At 41.7% G+C, this 24,191-nt stretch overlaps 1 protein-coding gene across 1 annotated transcript in view; it reads left to right on the plus strand.

Moving 5' to 3' along the window:
- The window catches only part of GLMN (glomulin, FKBP associated protein), a 28,788-nt gene extending 5,012 nt beyond the window's left edge, over positions 1–23,776 (plus strand). The window contains exons 3-19 of the mRNA XM_028732791.2: positions 818–943; positions 2,214–2,333; positions 3,656–3,764; positions 7,731–7,977; positions 8,603–8,705; positions 9,799–9,986; positions 11,144–11,197; positions 11,993–12,023; positions 14,067–14,156; positions 15,729–15,770; positions 15,862–15,935; positions 16,110–16,194; positions 17,040–17,149; positions 18,969–19,032; positions 22,616–22,739; positions 23,178–23,260; positions 23,389–23,776. Coding sequence (XP_028588624.2) covers positions 818–943; positions 2,214–2,333; positions 3,656–3,764; positions 7,731–7,977; positions 8,603–8,705; positions 9,799–9,986; positions 11,144–11,197; positions 11,993–12,023; positions 14,067–14,156; positions 15,729–15,770; positions 15,862–15,935; positions 16,110–16,194; positions 17,040–17,149; positions 18,969–19,032; positions 22,616–22,739; positions 23,178–23,260; positions 23,389–23,505 — 1,767 coding nt within the window. The 3' untranslated portion in view covers positions 23,506–23,776. The remainder of the gene's footprint in view (positions 1–817; positions 944–2,213; positions 2,334–3,655; positions 3,765–7,730; positions 7,978–8,602; positions 8,706–9,798; positions 9,987–11,143; positions 11,198–11,992; positions 12,024–14,066; positions 14,157–15,728; positions 15,771–15,861; positions 15,936–16,109; positions 16,195–17,039; positions 17,150–18,968; positions 19,033–22,615; positions 22,740–23,177; positions 23,261–23,388) is intronic.
- The last annotated feature ends 415 nt before the right edge of the window (positions 23,777–24,191 follow it).

Genomic DNA, 24,191 nt, shown 5'->3' on the forward strand with positions numbered 1-24,191 from the left:
GGGCTGCAAGCCAGTGGGAGATGGGTTTATGCATTAGGTAATATCCAACCCCACAAAACTCAGAGGTTTCTGTGCACATACCCTAACCTTCCCATCTGTCTAGGCAAACAAGAGGCATTGTCATAGTTCAAGGGCACATCCCAGCCAGGCAAAAGCATTCAAGGAGGATGTGATTTGTTGCTAGTGAGAGTGTGGCTTGGGGAGAATCCTGAGGGGTGGGTTGAGAGGCCAGGATGACCCCATGTTGTCTCTGGGCTTGAGTTTCCTCATCCTTACTCTACAGGTAACACAGTACAACATTAATTGATCGTCCACTTGTTCTTCTGTTTGGGAACTGTTGTTACTACCCTCCATTTGCCTAGCAAAATTATAAACACTTTGTGTCGAAACCTTATCAATAGGCAGTAGTTTGGAGACAATAATTCTAAAAGACCTTGCTTTTGGGAAAAATACAAAGGACCATATTCAATTCATTCATTCCACTAGGGAGAGCTTGCCCAAGGATTCCTGCTACTGCGGGACATTTCCCTCCGCTCCTGCTACTGTGTCCTCCCCAAATATTCTGGGTTGGGAGAACCCCAAGGGAGAAAAGGGGAGATTGTTCTGTCAGCATGAGCATTTTGGGCTGCTTGAGGGAACAATCCCCTTAGTGCTGCATTGAATACAACCCAAAGTCTCTGAACTTGCTGTCAGATTTCTTCTGTATGTGACTAAAGAATCTTGTTTGGCTTAATACGGAATCAGTATTGCATCGTGAAGGTAAATTGTTGTGCATTTTAATTACATATTGTGAATTACAATGGGAAACGTGTTCTAGCAAATTCTGGAAGAAGAGGATTTCAAAGGGGAAGACTTCAACCTTTTTCAAGTTGCGGGACAGAAGTGCTTTGAAGAGGGATATGTCGCTGATGTACTGGAAGTTGTTCAAAATGAGAAAAACAAGGTGAGTTTAAAATACATGTTTGTGTCTTAACTGCTAAAACCAGCTGGAGGTAACTGTACAGATTTTGGCCATGCGCACATTGCTGGGTCAATAACATCCAATTGCATTTATTGGGAACATCCAGGCTCACTCCCTTTGGCCACCAAGGCAAGGGAGCCTTATTAAAACGGTTGGAATGAAAGGGATTGACCCCTATGACTGACTGGGCTTCCACCCTGTGGCCTGACAGTTTATAAACTTAGGATGTCATGGGAATTTTCCACGCATGTCTGTGTTCTGAAATGTCACTGAGCGTCCAAAGACCTTCAGGGCAAGACAGTAGGATAAACTTCATCATGGCATCCCTGGCTTGTCTGTTTTTTGTGATGCTTCTGGGAGGCTAATCCACACCACTCTTCTAAAATGTGCTGCCCCCCACCTCACTGGACTATGGGGCCTGCCTTTTTCCTTTCCTTCAGTTAGGCGATATGTCGATCACTCGGTGGCATCCACCCCTCCTGCGTTGCTTTGTTTTGGGACTAGTCTCTCTCTTGGGAGGAAGGTTTCTGTTTTTGAATTGCACCAAAACATAAACTAAAAGGAGATTACAGCAAGGAGGCATTCTTCTGGCCTTTCCTGGATCTTGGCTTGGGTCCCATAGGTATAGGGAAACAAGTAATATTTGCAGTTAAACAAACTTAATCTTGTATTTTCCCAGTCTTGCTCTAATATGGATCTCCCAAGGCAGGAGAGCTACTCCTTTGCATATAGCCTTTTCACAGAATCATAGAATTGTAGAGTTGGAAGGGATCCCGAGCATCATCTAGTCCAATTCCCTGCAATGCAGGAAAATGCAGCTGTCCCATACGGGGATCAAACCTGAAACCTGGGCATTGCCAGCACCACAGTATAACTCCTTTCTGGTACTTTCCTCTCTTCCATAGCAAGTCAGTGTTTTTAAAGACTCCATCTCAACAGTTCCTCATTAGACAATTCCCCATCTTTAGTCTCTTCCTACCATCTCCGTAACTAAGTAAATGGTGCAGGCAACCTGTGGGTGGACTTGTGTCTCTATGCAGAAATACCTTCTTTGTATTTTTCAATAGTGATGTTTCAAGCTGCTATTGTTGCTCCCAATACTGGCATATTCTCGGCAAACCATTATTTAGCTATACATAAATATTACAATCGCAGCTGCAGGGTGTTTATCACTGGCTTTCTTAAGCAAAGCACACAATGCATATATGTTGTTGTCATATAAATTGCCTTTTGGAACATTTCCCCCCTATAGGTTATTGTCAAAAGCATGGGCTGGAATCTTGTTGGTCCTTTAATCAGGTGCCTGGTGAAGTATAAGCAAGATGAAGTTGAGAGAGAACACTGCCTGAAAATATTAGATAAGTTGATGGAGGTAAATCACAGCGTCTATCCATCTAGCTGCCTCGGGACTCTTCTAAAGAGTATATTTTAGCTTTCCTCTTCACTGATTGATGGGGTTGGGAGACATTCTTAGGATCTGAGCTCCTTGAGAGAGTAATGTTTGTGTGTGGAAGTGTGTGAGGATAGGGAGAATGCTGGTCCTTTAGTGGAGAAAGAAAGAGTTTACAGTCGTACCTCAGCTCCCGAACGCCTTGGGAGTCAAACGTTTCAGCTCCCGAACAATTGAAAACCAGAAGTGAGTATTCCAGTTTTCAAACGTTCTTTTGGAAGCCGAACATCCTACAGGGCTTCCATGGCTTCCGATTGGCTGCAGGAGCTTCCTACACCCAATCAGAAGTCGTGCTTTGGAAATTGAACGTTTTGGAAGTCGAACAGACTTCTGGAATGGATTCTGTTTGACTTCCGAGGTACAACTGTACTTAAATGGGCGACACGGGACCAGGTGGATTGGGTTAGTTAAATCTGCATAAGTGAGGCTGGAATTCTAGATCGTATCGCTTGAGACTGTGACCCAGTTTGCATGTAATGCTAAGCCAAACCATGGTTTAGTGCAACTGCACAGGTTCACAAGGGAGGAGATTGCAGCCACTCTGTTCCTCCATGGTTTGGCTTAGTGTTGGGGTTGCCAATATGTGGTGCACACAGACGCTAGTGCAACTAGCTGTGCTTTCTATGGTGCCAGCAACAGGTCTCTGTAAATATCCCCTCAAAATACACAAGAGACTGTTTGCTGCCCTTCTCATTTCCTGTTTGCACTGACTCGGCCTCACACTGAACATGCCGCCTTAAACATTTCATTGAGTGCATGGATTGGACGCCCACCGTTTTGTGATCCTGTCTCTTTCTCTACTGCTTTGGATGTGGCAGCTGTTTTGTGTTATGCCGTACCCCCACGACAACCATTTTGTGACTGGTGCCCTCATCATTTTCTCAAAATCACAGATGTAGCCAATGACTCAAAAAAACCTTGGCAGCCCCTTGCTTAGTGTGCCTTTCAAACTGGGCTTGTAGTAGCTTGTAGAGGAGGTTGCCTTGGGTAAGATTTTCCAGCACGTGCATGGATAATTTTAGATCTCTTATGCAAGCATATGCAGATTTAATGACTGAACAACCGAAAACTGTTTAATTTTGCATTTTATGGGTTTTTAAGAATAGGGTAGATGCCATTTATTATTCTCTAAGATGCACTAGTTTGCCGTATGCTTGTTGTTGTAAAAATGGTGGCTTGTTATCAAACGATGTCAAAAATAAACATTACGAGCAACATATCCCTGGCTTTTTCCTTTCTTGCAGCTGTGCAGTCCCAAAGAGCTTGTGCTGGGTTTCTTGGAGCAGATTGAACAAGCGTCTGGGGAATATAGGTCTCAAACTATTTTGCTTTTACTGAAGCCTCTGCAGGAAGGTAATGAGCATTTATTTTCTGGATACTGGACACAAGAGAGGGTGGTGGAGCACCTTGCCAGTTAAGAGATGTCGTTCAGTTGTGACTTTTTAAGGGACAGCATCCTAAGTGATGGTGGTATAATTATTGTTTACTAAGGTAAAGGTAAAGGTACCCCTGCCCGTACGGGCCAGTCTTGACAGACTCTAGGGTTGTGCGCCCATCTCACTCTAGAGGCCGGGGGCCAGCGCTGTCCGGAGACACTTCCGGGTCACGTGGCCAGCGTGACAAGCTGCATCTGGCGAGCCAGAGCCGCACACGGAAACGCCGTTTACCTTCCCGCTAGTAAGCGGTCCCTATTTATCTACTTGCACCCAGGAGTGCTTTCGAACTGCTAGGTTGGCAGGCGCTGGGACCGAGCAACGGGAGCGCACCCCGCCGTGGGGATTCGAACCGCCGACCTTTCGATCAGCAAGCCCTAGGCGCTGAGGCTTTTACCCACAGCGCCACCCGCGTCCCTTTATTGTTTACTAGCACTTATATATTATCTCTACATGATCTTTATGCCTTTTAATTCTATCTATCTATCATCTATCTATCAATATTTTTATTAAATTTTCAACAAAAACAACAAAAACAAACAACAACAAGCACAACAGCAACCAGTATCAAATCCATAAAATGGGATTCTCCAAATCTCGTGACTCCCCCCCCCCCTTCCTTTTATTTTATTTTCGACTGCATATCATTTCTATTCCAAATTATTTTTTCTACCTCAAATTTCCTGTACTATTTTTTAAAATTACAAGTGTTCTTAAAATCCTGCCAATGTATTAACCTGTTAACAATACTTTTGCAAATACATGATAAACATTTCCATTCTTTTAAAAAATTTCTTGTCATCTTGATTTCTGAGCTTTCCAGTTAATTTTGCCATTTCAGCGTAGTCCATTAACTTGGTTTGCCAATCTTCTTTGGTCCATTAACTTGGTTTGCCAGTCTCCTTTGGTCGGGACTGCTTCCTCTTTCCATTTTTGGTACAGTGGTGCTTTGCAAGCCGAAAAGAATCCGTTCCGGGATTCTTTTCTTCTAGCGGTTTTTTCGTCTTGCGAAGCAACCCCATTGCCGGCTAAGCGGATTAGCACTATTAGCGATTTAGCGCTATTAACGGTTTAGTGGGCTTAGCGGCTAAGCTGTTAAAAGGCTATTAACAGCTTAGCCGCTTTGAAAAAGGGGGGGGAAGCGGGGGGGAAATGGCGAGACTTGCAAGACGTTTTCGTCTTGCAAAGCAAGCCCATTGGGAACTTCGTCTTGCGAAGTGCCTCCACGACGGAAAACCCTTTCGTCTAGCGGGTTTTCCGTCTTGCGAGGCGTTCGTCTTGCGGGGCACCACTGTATCCCTTTTAATTCTGCCCTCTAAGCAGCATACGTGTTTGCAGTGAGTCTGTGGCAAGCTGTGCAGGCGGCGAATGAAGACCAGAAGAACGTGTGTTGGGTTAAAATTAGGCCACAATAGGTTTGATGTAGGCGTTGGGTGTGTATTCAGTGGTCAACCAGCCTGCCTGCCAGTTGATTGGCACCCAGAGTTGACCAGCATGATGGTTCCCGCATAGTGCAACTCACTTTTGGCAGACCCTGTTTGGAGATTGACACTGTGGCTTATTAGCCCCTGAGTTGGGCTTCTAGACAGGAAGTGCTGCTCTCCCATCCCCACTAAGGATCCAGCCCCATGCCCCTTCCACCAAACACTTCTGGCAATTGCTATGAAACAGGCAACACCTAGCCAATCCCAGGCCCTGAGTGCAGTAACTGACAGGTGTCCATAGCAATTGTTGTTTAGTCGTGTCCGACTCTTCGTGACCCCATGGACCAGAGCACGCCAGGCACTCCTGTCTTCCACTGCCTCCTGCAGTTTGGTCAAACTCATGCTGGTAGCTTCGAGAACACTATCCAACCATCTCGTCCTCTATCGTCCCCTTCTCCTTTTGCCCTCCATCTTTCCCAACATCAGGGTCTTTTCCAGGGAGTCTTCTCTTCTCATGAGGTGGCCAAAGTATTGGAGCCTCAGCTTCACGATCTGTCCTTCCAGTGAGCACTCAGGGCTGATTTCCTTCAGAATGGATAGATTTGATCTTCTTGCAGTCCATGGGACTCTCAAGAGTCTCCTCCAGCACCATAATTCAAAAGCATCAATTCTTCAGCAATCAGCCATCTTTATGGTCCAGCTCTCACTTCCATACATCACTACTGGGAAAACCATAGCTTTAACTATATGGACTTTGTTGGCAAGGTGATGTCTCTGCTTTTTAGGATGCTGTCTAGGTTTGTCATTGCTTTTCTCACAAGAAGCAGGCGTCTTTTAATTTCGTGACTGCTGTCCGTAGCAATTAGCAAGGTCTAAAGCAGGCTTCCTCAACCTCGGCTCTCCAGATGTTTTGAGACTACAATTCCCATTATCCCTGACCACTGGTCCTGCTAGCTAGGGATCATTGGAGTTGAGGCCAAAAACATCTGGAGGGCCAAGGTTGAGGAAGCCTGGTCTAAAGAGTGAGCTGAACTACTCCATGAGGACAGTCAAAAACCACAGCCAAGATGAAAGGGAAAGTTAAAGCAAAACTGTGCCATTGAGTCTCTCTCCCCTTTAGATCCCTGGAGCAGACCTGTGTTGGTGAAGTCTTCACCCAGGTTTGCTCCTGAGCTCTGCCCACCCTACAGGAGCCTAGCTTTTGCTGATTGGCTACTTGGTCTCTCAGGCATACCCAGCTTTCCCATCATGCACCAGAAATGCCAGCTGCTTTCACTGCCACCACCATGCTGAGGTGCAAATCCACTCCCAGCGATGCAGTGGAATGGAGATTCTCTCTCTCTCTCCTTTTTTTTATCCTTGCAACAAACCTGAGCAACAATTTATCCTCCTCCTCTTCCATCCCAATCACCACTCTGTGGGTAGAAATATTGTCTTGGATCAGACGATGCAGCCACACAAGTAGGAACATCTCTGCTTCCATTGAGAAGAGTCCATGATCTTTACTATTTCACTAATCCAGAAGCATTGGGTGTCGTTCCAGAGGGTCCCCGCAGCTGCTTTTGGGTGATGGTGGACCCAACGAGGTGTTGCAGCAGGAAGCACAGAATGAGGAAGCTCTTCTATTCTGCCCATTCCTGGTTGCTGGGTTCCTCCACTATTAACCCTTTCCTTCTTATTGAAGGAAAGCGGAGGCTGAGATAAGAACCTGCCCAAGATTACCCTGAGAATCCAGAGCAAAATTAGTTGAGCATGGGGTTTGTGTTTGTGTCTGATGTTCCAAAAGAGAAGTTAAAAAATCCAGTGTGCACATCAAAGCCCATAATAACTTGGTTACCAACCTATGGGCTTCTTATCTAACATTGTTAATTTTCAGTGGGAGAGGAGATGATTGAAAAACCAGCTACATACAGTCGTACCTCAGAAGCCAAACGCCTTGGCACTCAAACGTTTTGGCTCCTGAACGCTGCAAACCCGGAAGTGAGCCTGTTTGTGAACGTTCTTTTGGAACCCGAATGTCTGGCGTGGCTTCTGATTGGTTGCAGGAGCTTCCTATAGCCAATCGGAAGCTGCACCTTGGTTTCTGAATGTTTTGGAAGTTGAATGGACTTCTGGAACGGATTCTGTTTGGCTTCCAAGGTACGACTATATATTCCAGTTCTAAAGTAGATTTAACTTTATTGCATTGCATTATATAACTTGAAAGGGAGAGGTGTTGGCTTTTATTGTACCATGTTCCAGTGGCAATGATATTAAAGCTTCTGAGCTCCATAGAGCCCCTCAGGGAGAAGGTGAGTGTCCATTTCTGAATGAGACCTTGGTGAAGCTTAGAGTCAACAGCTGGTGTCGATTCAACAACCCCATTTTACTCAGTTCCTTCTTGGATGGAAAAAAATGTATATCTGATCATTACAACGTAAAAGTTGTAACGAGCATTTTGGATTTGTTTTTCTTTGTTTTAGTGCTTCTGAAACTCCAGAATAAGAAAGCCTATTCGGTGGGGTTGTCATTGTCTACCATTTTGAACCAGATTTCGCTTCTGCCAGTACCTTACACAAAGCAACAACTAAAAGAAGACAAGCATGGTCTTTGCCAGTGTTGCAATGCTTTAACACCTTTTGTGAATCCTTTTGTGGAGGAGGTTGTTAAACACATGGAGACCTCATCAGGTGAAGATTACAAAGAACTGAAGGAGGAATTGCTAAAATAGTAAGTACCCCCCCACACACACAACTTTTGCTTAAAGTGTTTTTTATAATAAAGCATGATCCTATGTGTTTGCCAGCAGACAAACATGTTTGTGCATTGGGCTGACAAGCAAAGTAAGAAATATACAGCCAAGACATCGGCTGCTTGCTTGTCTTTACGTGAGGGACTTCCTGGGCTTGTATACCCAGCCTGCTTTCCTTCAGGTTCTAAGTGACAAAGCTTATTTTTAAAATAAATAAATTCAGTATTTCAACTATTTCAAAGTAATAGAGCAGAATCCATTGATAAGTTTCAGGGCATAAAAAAAAAAAACAACAAGAAAAAAGCCCACAAGTTGTGGACTTCAGTTTTTTCTTACGTTTCTCTTTCCCACCACCCCAAACCAGCAAAGTCTTCGGTAGCTACAGGGCTTGTATAGCCTGCCTTTCTTCCTTCAGGTTCTAAGCGACAAGGCTTGTTTTTACAAAATAAATTCAGCATTTCAACTATTTCTTTGCATTGTGCCAGTTCCTAAATTCCAAGGTGTGTTGTTTCTTCCCTTCAATTTCAATTTCTGTTACTGATGCCTTTGTTAGCGGTTATCATGAATGCTTCCTGTAACGTGCTTGGACGCTTTGGTTTTCAGTTGCCTGAAAAGCTTGAAATATCCCCTGCTAATGGCAGAGCTGGATCAATTGCCTGAAGATCCTCCTCAGTATTCCCTAAGGCAGTTTGCTGCGGACATACTAGTAAGTGCACCTTGAGTGTTTATTTGGTAGTGGTGTTTTTGGCCATTTTTAATACTTGTGAAACAACAGACTTCCTCCTCCCATTTTCAGGATTCATAGATGGATTCTCTAAGGTGTGGGGGGTATGGGGACCTCAGGCTGCACATGCTTGTATATTTGGCTTTTTCTAACGTAACAGTGAACCAAAATAGAGCTTGTAATTTGGTAGTTTGAACAGGTGGTCACATATCTGATTTAAACCTGTATTCTATTATGGCTGATAACATATTTTGAGTTGAGGATATTTTAGGGTGCCACCATCATTGGTGTTTATTATATGCAAACACAACTTTCCATATATATATATACCGGTGTGTGTGTGTGTGTGTGTGTGTGTGTGTGTGTATCTCCTCAAAGTGTTATAAAAAGATATAAAAATATTACTGAAAAGAGAAGGTTGCATCTAACGCCCTCTCATCAGATGTCAAGGAGATGAATAACTATACAACTTTTAGAAGACATCTGAAGGCAGCCCTGTATCAGGTGGTTTTAATGTTTGATTTTTTTAAAAAATGTTTTTATATGTGTTGGAAGCTGCCCAGAGTAGCTGGAGCAACCCAGCCAGATGGCTGGTGTATAAATAATAAAATTATTTTTATTATAACAAAAAGCAAAAGCTGTATCTAAGGAGAAGTTTAGATTATTCCTGTTTTGTGGAATACCATCCCTGTTGAATTATGACAGGCACCCACTATTTCAGCCTTTTTAAAAACAACTAAAGACATGCTTTGCTTTGACAAGCTTTTTCAGCAGGTTGGAGTATTTTTTAAAAATAGGTTGCTGCCGTGAGTGTTTGTTGTGTTATATTTGTGGGAGAGTTAAATATTATACGCACGTGTGTGTGTGTGTGTGTATTGTGTGATTGCAAATCACCTTGTGACTTATGTTAAAGGTTATTGATAAATTAATGAAATATAATATTAATGAAATTTAAATACAAAAACACGTTTATGCAAAAAAAAATCTATTTCTTTCCTATCACTTTGATGTATCTTGCTCACTGTATATATCTCCAGGCATGGAAAACAGCAAGTCCTCTTCTTTTTTTCAATAGGGCATTTTGTTGGATATTAGAGAATTGCTCCCAAAGGTATTCTCTTGGGATAGATGCAAATATGAATGCTGGGATGAGGACATACTGGAAATGGACAAAGAGCAATCAGCAGAGTCTCTGGCATGTCTGTCTTATATGGCGTTTGTTCAGGACTGCTTTGGTATTGATTGCCTTCCAGTCGTCTTCAAGTAAGTACTATAAAAAGAGAGGCTTGTGTCAGGGACTGTGCTGAGGAGGAATGGTGGGCGCTACCCCCTCCCCCTGATCCTGAATCTTCCCAGGAACAGGAGGACAGCGTAGATTTGGAACAGTGGTTTGCAGAGGGGCCTAGTTCAGATGGCAGAAGCTGGGAAATACTGGATGCGGAACAGCTAGAAGAAGAAGAAACACTGGGAGAGAGAGGAGTAATAGATTCACAGTCGTTGGACAGCATTCCTCCACTGCCCTCCCCAAAGTCGAGAAGAGCTCAGAAAGTCTCAGAACTGAAAACGCAGAGGGCACAAGCTCAGATTATAAAACGTAAGAGTGGCGTAGATTAATAGGGACGGAAGGGGCAGTGAGTCTTAATTGGGAGCACTGCCATTTCTAGGGAGACATGTTCTTTTGTCTCTCATTGTGATTATTAAAGAATCTAACTGGTAAGATGTTCCTTTCATTTGATCATCTTATTTACTGCCACGGGGGAGGAAGCTGATTCCCCAAAGCCTGGCAGCTTATAATCACCACAAAGCTTAACAGAAGATGGTTTTCTGTTGTAGTTGAAATTTAGGGCTTACCCACACCTACCTTCTCGGTGCTCTTTCCAGGCACAGTCCTTGCTTTAAAGCTCCATGTCTCAAGCACCCTTTTATTTTTGCTCTGGAACTTTCCCCATGAAAACCTGCTCTTTAGCGATCAGTTGGAGCAAACGCCAATCTGTGGGAAACCAGAATTAACATTTGCTGTGGTTGAGAACTAGAGAGCAGATTTTCACAGGGAAAACTCTGGGCAAAAATAAAATAAAATGCTCAGACACAGGGTTTTTTAAGCACGGGCCTGTGCCTGGAAAAAGCATGACAAAAGGTAAGTGTAGACAAGCCCTTAGTTACATATGTATATAACAGTGGGCAGGCAAGTTAAAAAACAAAAATTGTGGGATAGCATCTGTTGTGAACTTATTCATATGACTGGCTTGCTGTATGTTGTCACTTGCACTGATAGGCTACAACTACACCTGTTTTAAGCATAACAACATCTGGAGGGCGATAGGTTCTCCACCCATGGTTTAACATAGAATGGATGTTACTTTCTGGCCTAGATTTTGTGTATCGTGTAGGTTATACTTATGAATTACTCTTTCTTGTAGCCCATCATACATTCTGCAGTGCAACATGGTGCATGTTGGAGTTCTGTTGAAAAGGTAAACTATCCATCCCTTTTCTCTTTTGTTTCTGTTTTTATCAGCCTGTTCATGAAAGGGAACGATGCTTTAATAAAAAAATATAGTTAAAGAAGCTTAAACCAAAAAAATCAAAGCTTTGTGCCTTTTGAAAATGTAGTAGCTGTGACAGTGAAGGCTGGAGCCTACCAAAATTGGTACCTAAACTCCAGCTTCAAAGGATAATGCTGCTGCTTTAACCTAAGCAGATCTGTCCTTCCAAGAGTGGTCATCTACATTCATACGCTTGGGTTGGGGAGGGTGGCAACTGTCACAGCAGTAGATTGCAACGGGAGTCAGGAATTGTAGCAAAAGTTGGTGCAGGATCTGACCTACAGGAGTACCATGTGACTTAGACAGGATTGTTTGCCTAACCCGGGCACCTACAAAAGCATCACAGGGAATTGCTCAAATTGAGGACCCTTTGCAAAATAGTTGCTTAGGAAGGAGGTCTGAGGCTAATACAGTGGTACCTCAGGTTACATATGCTTCAGGTTACAGACTCCGCTAACCCAGAAATAATGCTTCAGGTTAAGAACTTTGCTTCAGGATGAGAACAGAAATCGTGCTCCAGCGGTGCAGGCGCAGCGGGAGGCCCCATTAGTTAAAGTGGTGCTTCAGGTTAAGTACGGACCTCCGGAACGAATTAAGTACTTAACCTGAGGTACCACTGTATGTTGGAAACAGAGCACATCTTGGCTGTTAAGAAAAAGGGCAACAAAAGATGGATTTTTAACTGGCATTTTTAAACTGATATGTGTTTTAATTTTTTTGCAGGACTGAAGAATCTATTTTATCAAAAGGACTTGTAAGTGCATTGTTTATATACATGCTACCATTCCTTGTGCTTTCAGAAGGCATAAACTCAGTCTCGCTGGCTATTGTTGTCATGTTGGTTTTTGTAAATTAATGGAGGTGTCCTTTTTTTTGGCCCAAGGACCACATTCACCCTTGGCTAACCTGAGGTGGCTTGGGTACCAACGAAAGGTGCAGCCACCCTGCATACACTCTGGCCTGTGGGGGCACACAGCCCCACCACCTGATCCATGCTGATCAGCTGAGAGGAAGGAGTGCCCCCTGCCTGCTTATCAAATGAACAATCTGGTTACAGCTGAGGGAACAATCTGCATCTGTGCACCCCATCACTGTCTAATAATAAAATATGTTTTTGCTGTTTCTGGCAAAAAAGAGACATTGGGAGGGAGGAGAAATAATTTCTGTGGAGGCTGATTAGGCCCCCAAACTTGGGGGTTAGCCACCCCTGTTTTAAATGATGAGATGGATGAGATGGCCTTCATTATATGCCCACCTCGGAGTAAGTCTTCCTGAACTCGGTGTGACTTGTTTCTTTATACAGAAATAGGATTGGCCGGCATCACTCTTGATTCCACATATAGCTTTATTGGCATTCATTTCAGCTGCATGCGTTTCCATGGAGTTTACTTCTAAACAGGTATCTTTACGGCTGCAGCATGACTTGCCCCTAAGCATGCTTTTATCCGTAGCATGTGCACTTGCACAAAGTTTAAATGCCTGCCATGGCAATTGGAGAGGCATAAACTGGACGTGCTTTAAGCCAGATTGCCATTGGTTGGTCCCTAGCCCAGTATTGTCTATACTCTGGATGACTAGCTGTGGCTTTTCGCAGCCTGAAGCAAAGGGCTCTCTCCTCATCTTCTACCTGATCCTTTTAACTGCAAGCGCCAGGGATTGAACTTGGGCCCTTCCGCATTCAAAGCACATCTCCTCCTCCTCCTGAGCTGCAGTCCCTCCTGGCCTAATCCATTAAACGCTGTTGCTAAGCAACCAGGCCCTGTTAATTTGAATGTAGTTTGCTGAGGAGTTGCACCCACTGCAGCTGAAAATAAATGGAGGCACGCTTGACGGATTGTGCTGTGGTTTTGCTGGTGTTTTTAAAGCACTGTCAAAAGCCCTGGGGACACTTTTAACTCAGGCCTTCATGTAGAGTCTGAAAACATGGCTACATTGAAACAGTCTAAGCATATTTGCTTGGAATGGATAAAGCCCATTCTATTGAATCTGCAAATTCCCAACATCCTGTCAGGCATGACTAAGGCTGCGTACACCCCAAATCCTAGAGTCTGTAGTTTCTTAAGAGTACTTGGGGATTGTATTTCTGTGTGGGGTGAACTACAGTTCCCCAGAAGGAAGCCATGTGCTTTAAGTGTATGTTGTGTATGTAGCCTTAAAAACAGAACCCAGGATGGGGCTACAGTGAAGAAAAGGTAGGGCTATTAAAGTAGAAGAGGTTTGATTCCCAGGGTCATCAGGAAGCAGGTTTAGCCACTAGCCCAGTGATGCCTCCTGAACACACCTTTCCCCCATTCACTTCAGAGGGCTCAATAAGAATGTGGCATGCGGAAGGCAAACCCTGATAGGATCCTTGCTGACCGGGATCCCACTAATCTTGTGTATGGAGAATCGTGGCATTTCACAAAGGTCCTTGTGCGTTCTAAGTCCTGCCTCCTAACTTCCACCCCATCTGCCATAGTGGTGACCGTTTTGCTAACTGAAAACGAAAGTGGCTCCCAATTCAATGTGGGACTTGCATTCCAGTTAAATGTAGGACTTCTAAAGTACTTGTTTGTCCAGTACTTTAAAGTCCTCCCTTCATGTGTCGCCCCAAAACAGGTACATTCGCCTCCATCCGTTGGTTCAATTGCACAGAAAAGGCTACGATGCTTACATGTGCAGTTCTTTAACACTCCTAGTGGTTGCTCTGTTCTGCCCAGTTTTCTGTTCTATCAGTTGGGAAATGTTCTTTTTGCGCAAATGAGATTAATACCCATGGTCCTTCAAAATCAATATACTGTATTAACTTAATTTGTAGGCGCTATTGGAGAACTGTCTACTGAGGCTGGAAGATAATAGCCTTTTGCTTGAGTATTTGGAGTTCAAAGGCTTCATTACAACACCTCAGGTAATATGATGGAAACAATAAACTTTTAATTACACATGCTACACTTTCTAATGTGTTATTTCCCAAGTGCTTTGAAAAGAATATAAGCTTTAATTATTTACCCAGCGTTTTAATATGACTAATACGAAAAGGCTTCAGACGCGGCTAACTAAACAGGCTGATACAAACAAACATTTAAAACCTTCAATCTGAGGCTTAAAGCTTTCAGCATACATTCTTTTAAAGATTTTGTTTCTTTCATTTACTGGGATGTGCTCCTTGTAGATATTTTTAGAGCAAAAAATGAAGCTTCGCCTCCATCTACGTTAGATAGTCCTGTAGAGAATTGATAAATGGCAAAGTGAAGTGAAGTCTATCCCAAAACTTCATAGAACTTTGGAGACATGGCTATTAAATTCAGTACGTGTATGTTTCAAGTTAGAATAGCAGTGTAAGCCCTTTCTCCGTTTTCAAAGGGGGCAGCAAAATGCAGTGAAATGAGTACATTGAAACATACCCCACCCCACCCTCCCACTATATATAAGGGTCTGGTGACTTCTGCTTCGGTGTATCTGAAGAAGTGTGCATGCACATGAAAGCTTATACCAGAACAAACTTAGTTGGTCTATAAGGTGGTACTGGACAATTATTTATTTATTTTTATTTCGACTGTGTCAGACCAACACAGCTACCTGCCTGAATTGGAATGAAAGTTCGTGAACACTTTCAGAACCTCATCCTATATTTTAAATGCAAAGCCCAGCTTTTACTCCTGCATTTTTCCCCCAAATCCAAAATACATCCTATACACAGCCTCTTGAACACTTCCCTTTACTAGTTGCTGTTTTGATTATGAGTATTTTGAAACTTCCAGCCAAATCCTTTGAATCTTTACTAAGTCCCACTGACCACAGTAGAACTTGACTCTCTAGTAAGTGTGAAGTTAGGATGGCAGCTTGAAGCATATCAGAGCAGAAGAACAAAATGTTGTAAGAGGAGTAGCCACCCAGATAATTGCAGTGGGTTTTCCCACCTTTTAAGTGTGCAAAATGAAATGAAGAGCATAAGATGGTTCTTTTGTTGGTCAAAATGAGGATGTGAATAGGATTTCCCCAGAAGTATGATGTGAGAAGGCTCCAGCAGGAATATAGAAACATTGTGAGCATAACTTGATTCTCTTTCGCATGTATGCAGACTGCACAAAGTGCTCACTTAAGTAGATTATATTACATGGGGAATCAACCAGTTAATGGACTTCTTTTCTTCTCGCTATAATCTTGTGGCTGTCTTGGACACAATAAAGTATCTTGAGTTGATGCATCTCTGTCACTCTCTCCTTAATCCACTTCTCTCTGCCTTTATTGCAGCTAGTACACTTACAAGATCGCTTACTGCCCTGACCCCTCCAAAATGTGTATGTGCAGTATTGTGGCTTAAGGACGGAGTTACAGCTTTACTGCTCTGTTGCCTTTATTTTTGTGAGTTGCAAGTTAGTTCTTTTTAAACAGCATTTTAAATTGTTTTCGCTCTCTGTGGGGTTGTGTTATCTGAATTTCCATTTTATAATTTGTATTTTTCCTTTTTTAACGGCAGGATTTGGTAAAGGTCATGACGCTGTGCCCTTTTGAACATCTGGTACGTAACTGGGTGTCATGTGGTTTTAGAAGTGTTGCATCTGAAGTGCAGTTTTCCTGATCCCCTCCTTGCTACGTCTGCTTCCATTTAGAGAAAGAAGAGTTTAAAGATTTTACAATTGTATATAGAGAAGTTTGAAGAAGAGGGGAAATTCACATTGTTCAGGTATGTCTGTTCTCAGATTACCCCTCCAAAATCAAGCAATTTAGAGTTCCAATAACTATTAATTTATTTTACCATAAATTGGCCTTATTTTTATTGCAGCCTTTTATTCTCTAGTTGTGTTGCAATTATATGGTTTGGGGCATAATATTTCCTTTTCTATCTTTTGTGTCGCAGATGTTTGTTGAAGACAAGTAACCATTCTGGGGTAGAAGGATTCATCATTCAGAATATTAAAAATCAAATTGATTTATCCTTACAGGTAAGGAAGGTTACTGAAGATAAGAAAGTGGGAAAATGTACACCTAGGTATTAGGGTGGGGATTCAGAGTGGTCCATGGATACACACTGTTGATGGTAGTTCTTGTAAAAACAGGGAAAACAGTACTTGAAAATGCAAGTGATCATAGAAAGGGCCTTTTTCATGTAGCACAACTATCTTTCAGTGCACGTGTTATAAAGTGCATTTATCTCTTTTCTTGCTGAAGCATTCCCACTTATTACCACATCTTTGTGGTAGAGTTAAGAGGACATTTTAAAATGCGACACCTCTTTAAAAATCCCACACCTTGCAAAGCTGTATGATTCATGTAGCTTAAACACATTTATAGAAATGTACACAACACTTCATTCTAATTATTATACTATTTGGGTTTAGTGGTCATTGGTGATGTATTGGAACACTTCTCATCTTGAACCTGTTTTAAATACTAAGGATCAATCTTAAAGGGGAAGGAATTAAATAATAATGCAATGTTGTGGAAAGACTGTGTCATCGTTCACCTATAATGCTAACTCAAACCATAGCCTGGCATGAGTGAACAAGCAAACAGGCTTCCAGAGGGCAGATCACCGCCACTTTGCACCTTCCGAGTCATTCTGTTGCAAATGAGCCTAAGCCTTACCTCTTTGACTTAGCCTTACCTGCAATCTGGGTCTGTTTTAGGCAAGTGTAAGAAGCAATAATATATGGTTGCTCATATCATGCAACTGGAATACAAAGTTAGTAGTTTCTTTTCTGGAACTTGCTCATCTGTAATATTGATACAGCTCCTGGCTGCACAAATAACATATCAACTGTTTCCTATTCTATATGTTGCTTTTCAGAGTACAACAGGAAGTAAGGTTTTTACTGGACTCCAGTTGGCCTCACTGTTAGACATAATACTGTCACTTCCTGAAGGTGCTGAAACTGATCTCCTTCAGAACTCAGACAGGTGAGATATAAAAAGGATAATTGCAAAAGTATTTTGCTGAGCCCCCCCCCCCCCAGCTGCCTTCAGTGCAGCTTTTAAAACAATGTTGGCAATTAACTTAAGTTTACTACCACTTAGCTTATTTTACCAGAGCTTTCTGCACTAAGATCTACAGGTGATCAGAAGCACATCAGACTAGAATTGCAAAACAAGCCACAAAAAAAATCTTATTTTGGGGGAGAATAATCTTTGGGTCTTTTGCTTTTGACTTAATTACTGAAAGTAATAAAAGGCCATGTTCCTAACTATAAGTATTAAAATGTGAATCAGATTTCATCTTGTCTTTTAGTAGGCTTTAAAGAGCATTGAACTTGTACCTCTGCTGCAGGAACTCCAAACTGTACTAGTGTCCAGCATCTTTATTCATCGAGAATCCCCAGGCAGTCTAAATGGCCATTAGAGGGCCATTAGAGGGACTGGACATTTTCTGGAAACTTTCCTCTAAAGGAAACTATAGAACCTTTGTAATGCAATCTTTTCCTTGGGCCAAGAAAGTAAGCACTCTACCCTCTGGCAAGGAGGACTCTTAGCTGCCTATGTCACTTGCCCTTCAGTTTGGAGAAAAGAAACACTAATTGGCAGTTCTCCCCCTGTGTTCCCCCTCCCCCACTTTGAATGGAGACTTGGGGAAGAAAAAGCCTCCATCCTTCATCTCCTTTGTGCCTTCCAGAGGACTCAAGGAATTGGTACCAAAGGATAAATGAAAGCCTGGCTATAAGCCAATCTGCTATTGTTGGCTCCTGATCAGAGAGGTATGCTTTAGCTCAGCGGAATCTGGTTTTGAGACGTCACATTTGGACCTTTCTGATATCAATGGAATGAGGAGAAGTGAAGAGAAGCTGAGCTTGCCTGTAGCATCTTTTGGGCAATCCAGAGTTGAATGAATGTGTGAGAGTTGAGAAAGGATTGTTGTAGATGGCAAAGACTTCTCACTTATACCTAGTGGTCACCACTAGGGTTGATGAGTGGTGGATCATCTGCCTTGCATGCATCACAAGTTCAATCCCTGGCATATCCAGATAGAGCTGGGAGAGTGTCTTGCCTCTGAAACCCTGGTCAGTTCAGACATTACTGAGATAGATGGATCTGATCCTGTATAAGGTGGCTTTTGTTTTGATTTCTATTGCTGAAGAAATTATTTGGAAGGCAAGTTATGTTCTGTATGTGATATTACCACATCAAACAGTAAGTTTGGAGCATTGCCTCGATTTTCTGTTACTGTACATGCCTAAAGAAAGCTGCCTTCTGTTCATCCCATGACATAGATACAAAAAGACATGACTATAGTGGGAATGTGGGCTAGCTATGTAGTTTCAGTGAGACAGATGATCTAGTAGGATGGTTATTCTGTTGGAAACAAGATTCAAATTGAATGATTTACCTCCACCCCCCAGACAATCAGTATAGTTTATTGATCAACCAAGAAAGGTTTCAGTTGTTATCTTGTCTGTTTTACTGATTTTTATACCAGTTGCCTTGGAGAATTATATTATACCTGCTAAATTACTTGCCCAGTCTTACTGTAAATTAACACTCCAAAGGAGTCCATTTGGGTATAACTGGCTAATTCCACTTGATAAACTATAAAAGTCTGCAAAGGTTTTCCAGGGATTCTCTACAGGAGAGAGGGGAATCTAGCTTGCTCCATCTTTTCTTCATTTTTGCAAGATCTATTTTGTATTCCAGCATAACCTGTTTCACATTAATTCCTCCAGTGGCATCCTTCTGTGGAAGAAAAATGTAGACGGCAAGGGATTGATTCTATATTTCTAATTTGCAGGATTATGGCATCACTAAACCTGCTGCGATATTTAGTCATTAAGGATAATGAAAATGACAACCAAGTAAGTGATGAATTAAAAAAAAGACCCTGCTACATTGGGGTGTGTGAGAGCGTGCATGTATGTGAGAGAAAGAGATGTGTTAACAATCACTGAAGATTTGTGAAAAAGAATGCAGTTGAAATACTCTTAAATGTGATAAAGCTCTTTTTTAAATCTATGTGTACCGGAGCAGAAATTGAATTGCCACATGTAAATAATGCTTCCTTGGTTACATAAAAACAAAGTTTTAAATCTCTGAATTTTGCATATTTCCCTAAATATATCTCTACAAGACATTTGGACTTTGAAAGTGCCTTTTAATTTTTAAATATGCTACTTCATTGCAGAGAATTTTTCCATGAATGTTCTCTTCCTTCTCAGTATGTAGGGGATAAAATAGCAATGTCAGGGTTTATTCATGAGTCTTTAGACAACTTAGCCTTGAAGCATTTATTCTTTAATTTTCAACTGGGATGAAGCTCCTTCATTTTCTATCCTTTTCTGCAGCTCCATCCTCTAAACAGGTCAACCGTACTACAGGGCACTTGAACTGAATTTCAGCTTGACAGTTGATTTAAGCCAACTCTGACAATAGCAGGAGTGATGGGTTTATTTGAATAAAATATGTATTTATGTCCATCTTAAACAGTCCATGATGAATACCAATTTTCTTAACTGGAGAGACTGCTAATCATCTTAAGATTTCTTCTCCTCTTCCACCCCCACAGTAAAATAATATGAGAGTGCACCCTAGTATCTTCTATTCTGAGACTACCTAAAGCAGTGCTTAGCATGCCTCTTATTATATAAGATGTGAAGTCTCAGCTTGTTGTGTCAAGGCGATGAGTAGGCTGAATTTAGCATTGCAAGCAAAGCTCTTGAAATCAATAAGAAAAAGAGAGAGCAGCAGAGCCAGATAACAGCAATATAATTGCTGCTGTAAACATGCTTTACTGAACTGTTGTCTTTAGCTAAATTCAGCTCTGCCAGAGGGCAAATAGCTCAGCATCTTGAAGACAGCCCAGTTTGGAGGGTTCTATTCTGATCTGGAAAATAATTTTATGCCTCTCTAGCAGAAGCAAGTCTTCACCTCCATTTTCTGAGTGTATTTAATACCGTTGCCCTGTTGACTGAAATCTGTTTTTGAAGACCTTGCACCCCAGCTTTATATAAATAGTTAATTTGCTAATCATGTAAACTACCTTACATATCAGTTTTTATTAACAAATATTAGTTTGAAGTTAGGGTGCATCAATCAAGCACACAACCTGATCTGGATCAGTATTAAAACCTACTGATTTTAGTGGATTTCGATTATTTGAGGGGTTGTGCATGATGAGGTTCCATTGAAATCTGAGATATAAGTGCATTGTTGGGTGAATATGTTCCCTTTTATTTCAGTGGGATTTAGGTACACCTAATTTTGGATTATTCCCATTTTACTGTTTCTGAAATTGCAGTTTAGTGTGTATAACTAGTAAGTGACTTTCCTGTATCCAGTTTGGAATTAATGCATTTCAAAGTTGTTTAATTAAGACAATGTGTGTTAGACATCTCAAATTTTTAATCGCTTTTGTGAATCATTTGGAAATTGGGAGTCTACCATGGTCAGGAGATCTTGCCAATGCCTTATACTGAACAAGAGTGGCAGGGTTAAATGCTTTTATTTCCCATGGTGTCAAGCCTTGGGTCACTTCTAGGGTACAGTGGGGCATACAATCTAACTCCCTCCTGAACTAGGTAAGATTTTCCCTGCCCCAGTAATACAGACACTCCCATTCAGCCTTTGAAGAGTGGAGGCTGCAGGAAGTATATGTGGCACATCTGGGTACCACTAGAGCTGTAGTTTATGGAAATAGTCAAGCTTTTTTGACTCCGGTGTCTGAGAGAGGAACTCCAATTCCTGTCTTCCTATCTGTACACACTAAAGTTAAGAGTAAGGTTGAAATATTCAGGTTTCCTTGGGAAGGGCTTGAGCAAAGAGTCAAAGGATATCTTAAAACTATAATTGTATTAGCAATAGATGGTTTCCTACTGAGCACTTTACTGGAAATGTCTGTTCTTCAGCCACCAAAGCAGAAACAACCTGAAGGTGAGGAACAGTGAATAAAATACCTTTTGAGCTACAGCTTAGTATGGAGTAGACTGGGGCAATCTTACCCATGAAGCTTATTAGTTAAAACTTGTCAGTTGAAACTTTATTTTGAATTTCAGTGATTTTTACCACTGTGTGCCTTTCTCTACATGATTATTTTTTACTGTGTATTTGGCATTTACATTGTCACAAAAGGCACAGCCGCACTAATCAGCCCATTTCTCCCTGCTCCACCTATGCACAAACTCCTCTGCCCATCTCTGGCCTTAACACATCCTACAACATTGAGTATTCATAGTGCTGCTCTAGCTTAACATTCAACGGTTGTAGCACTTTCAAGTGAAACGGCTTATGATTGATATGGTGGTTTTTGCATGCTCATATCCCTATCCAGCTGCTGCATCTTGATGGATAAATGGACTGAGATAATCAAAGGAGCAATTTAGATTTAAATATTGCCACAGGCTCAGCATCAGATTTGTTTCCTAATGCTCTTGAGTGCGCACCATTTAGCTGAGGTTCATTGCCACTTAAAAAAAGCCAACGTAGCTTTAGTTTTCTGGCTGCTTCAACCCTAGGTAGACCACTTACCCCAAAAAACACCAATAAGTTCTGTGTCAGTAGGGGAGCAAATACATTGTTAACCAGGAATTGGCATGTTAGACACTGTGAGCAAAAAAGAAACTTGCATCTTTGGGCTGTTATATATTGTACAGCAGCATAGATCCTCTAAATGGAACAGGCATGATAAGTAAACCATCATGCACACTTCTACTCGTCCATAATGACTCTTCTTTGATACAGCTTTGAATACCACACAAGTTTTTTGCTTACATAATAATATATTGCACTTTGATTACAATAAATAAACTGGAGAAGAGAATTTCTGTACATCTCTTAATACAGGAAAAACCTGTTTTCTGAATTGCCTAGAGAGGAGGGGAACTCTTCGACAATCCTAGATCAGTATTTTCATTTGATTGCCAGTCGCAAGAGCATTTTAAAAAACAACTCTCAAGGGTTTAAATTGTAGCAAGTCAGAAGTAAAACCTATTTTTCTTAATCTCAGCCAAGAAGAAAGCTAGCCCAAAGTTTAGAATCTGTGAAGCTTATTTCATGGTCCTTACACAATTGGTAGCCAAACAGCCAGATTCAGTGATTGCCCAGCAAGGTGTGTGACTTTGAAATATCTGTCACACCGCAACATGTTGCTGGTGGGGCAGTACTGGGCTGGATGAGAAACAAGTTATGGAGACCTTTTCCATAGGACACCCTAGCAAAGATAACATCGAAGCCTCATTTACAAGTATGCCAAGTGCTGCAGTTAGACGGCTGGAGAGGCTACATGGATTTAGCAGATTGCAATATAGGTCAGCATTACAGGATACTTCTTAAACTCCTTTCCTTCCTTAGACCAGCAGATTATGTGCCTGAAGAAAACACTCTGTTAGCCTTGTGGCTCTTGCTGCAACATTACAAATTGATCCCCCCCCCTCTTTCTTTCCTAAGACCTGTGTGTGGACAGAACTTTGCAAAATTGAAAGAAATTTCCTGAAGCCCTTGCACACTGGACTTAATATGTCAAGAGCACATTATGAAGCAGAAATAAAGAATAAAAAAGAGAACAAAAGAGGTTAGTTGACTTCATTATTTGTGTGTGTATGTAAGGTTTAGAAATTGTGTGCAAGTAGATCGAAGCAGGAAAGGCAGACTGCATTTTAGACAAAAGACTATAGAGATTAAAAGAGATAAAAGCTGACATGTTTGTCATGATTTTTGTGTGAGACTGCAGTCCTGTACCATCTGTCCTGGCAGCATTTCATCAAGGCTTTAGGCAGAGATCTTTCCCCGAGATCTTTAAATGAAAATGGACTGAGACTAAGATGTTCTGATGGCCAAACCTGTACTCTGCCATTGGAAAGTAGTTATTTTTGGTCACAAAGATCAGAAATCTGTGGCTCTTTAAAAAAATATTAAAGTTTAGAATTGATTTTGCCATATGATGCGCGTTTGTCTAGTTTTGCCTATCAAGTAGACACACACTGATTCTTGTGTGAATCTCATGTTATAGAATCTCATGTTTCCAAGAAGATTTGCTCTTTAACAGTAGCTGGAGAAAAGATGCCCCACATGACAACTGAAATGGAGCTTCAGGTGAGTGGTCTAGTTTTGGAGAAGCTGTTAAAATGTCGGAAGGTGGGCTTTAGGTTTCTTTTGTATTCAAAGTGAATACAAACTGGTAAATATGCAATAAATAACATTAATTTTCTCTAATATTTCAGGTTCTCCACTCGGCTCTTTACACGTTTGATTTGATAGAGAGTGTTCTTGCCAGGGTAGAAGAACTCATTGAAACCAAAACAACTGCTGCAGCTGAAGAAACTACTAGGATCAAGTGATGCTTTCTACCTCCCTTATCCCAATAGTGTTTCACATTGTGCACTGTTTCTAATTCTGTCATTATGACTTTGCTTGAAAAGATAAAAATACCAACCTTTTAAGTATACACCAAGTCATCATTATATAGCTGCTGGAAAAGAAGGTCCAAGAATACTTTTTCTGCACCTTCAGATTTGAATGGAATTGTTAAACCTGACTGGTATTTTTACAAAATACGTGTAGAAGTGTGTCTTAGCATTCATTAAAAATGCCCGGCCAAGATCAGTGAAAGGAAGCCTCTGGCAATGTTTTTTGTTGGCAGAACTCCCAGGAGCATCAATAACTATGAGGTTTTATGGGTGCGTGGGTAACACACAGAACTTTTTCATGGCACAGCCTGTTTTATAACCCTACTGTGACATAAAGCACATGATTCAGTATACCTGAAGGAGCGTTTCCACCCCCATCGTTCTACCCGGACACTTAGGTCCAGCTCCGAGGGCCTTCTGGCGGTTCCCTCACTGAGAGAAGCCAAGTTACAGGGAACCAGGCAGAGGGCCTTCTCGGTAGTGACGAAATGTCAAAGAGAACAACAACTACCAGACTTTTAGAAGACATCTGAAGGCAGCCCTGTTTAGGGAAGCTTTTAATGTTTGATGTATCATAGTATTTTAATATTCTTTTGGAAGCCGCCCAGAGTGGCTGG

Source organism: Podarcis muralis, chromosome 5 (assembly GCF_964188315.1).
Source record: "Podarcis muralis chromosome 5, rPodMur119.hap1.1, whole genome shotgun sequence".
Taxonomy (NCBI): Eukaryota; Metazoa; Chordata; class Lepidosauria; order Squamata; family Lacertidae; genus Podarcis; species Podarcis muralis.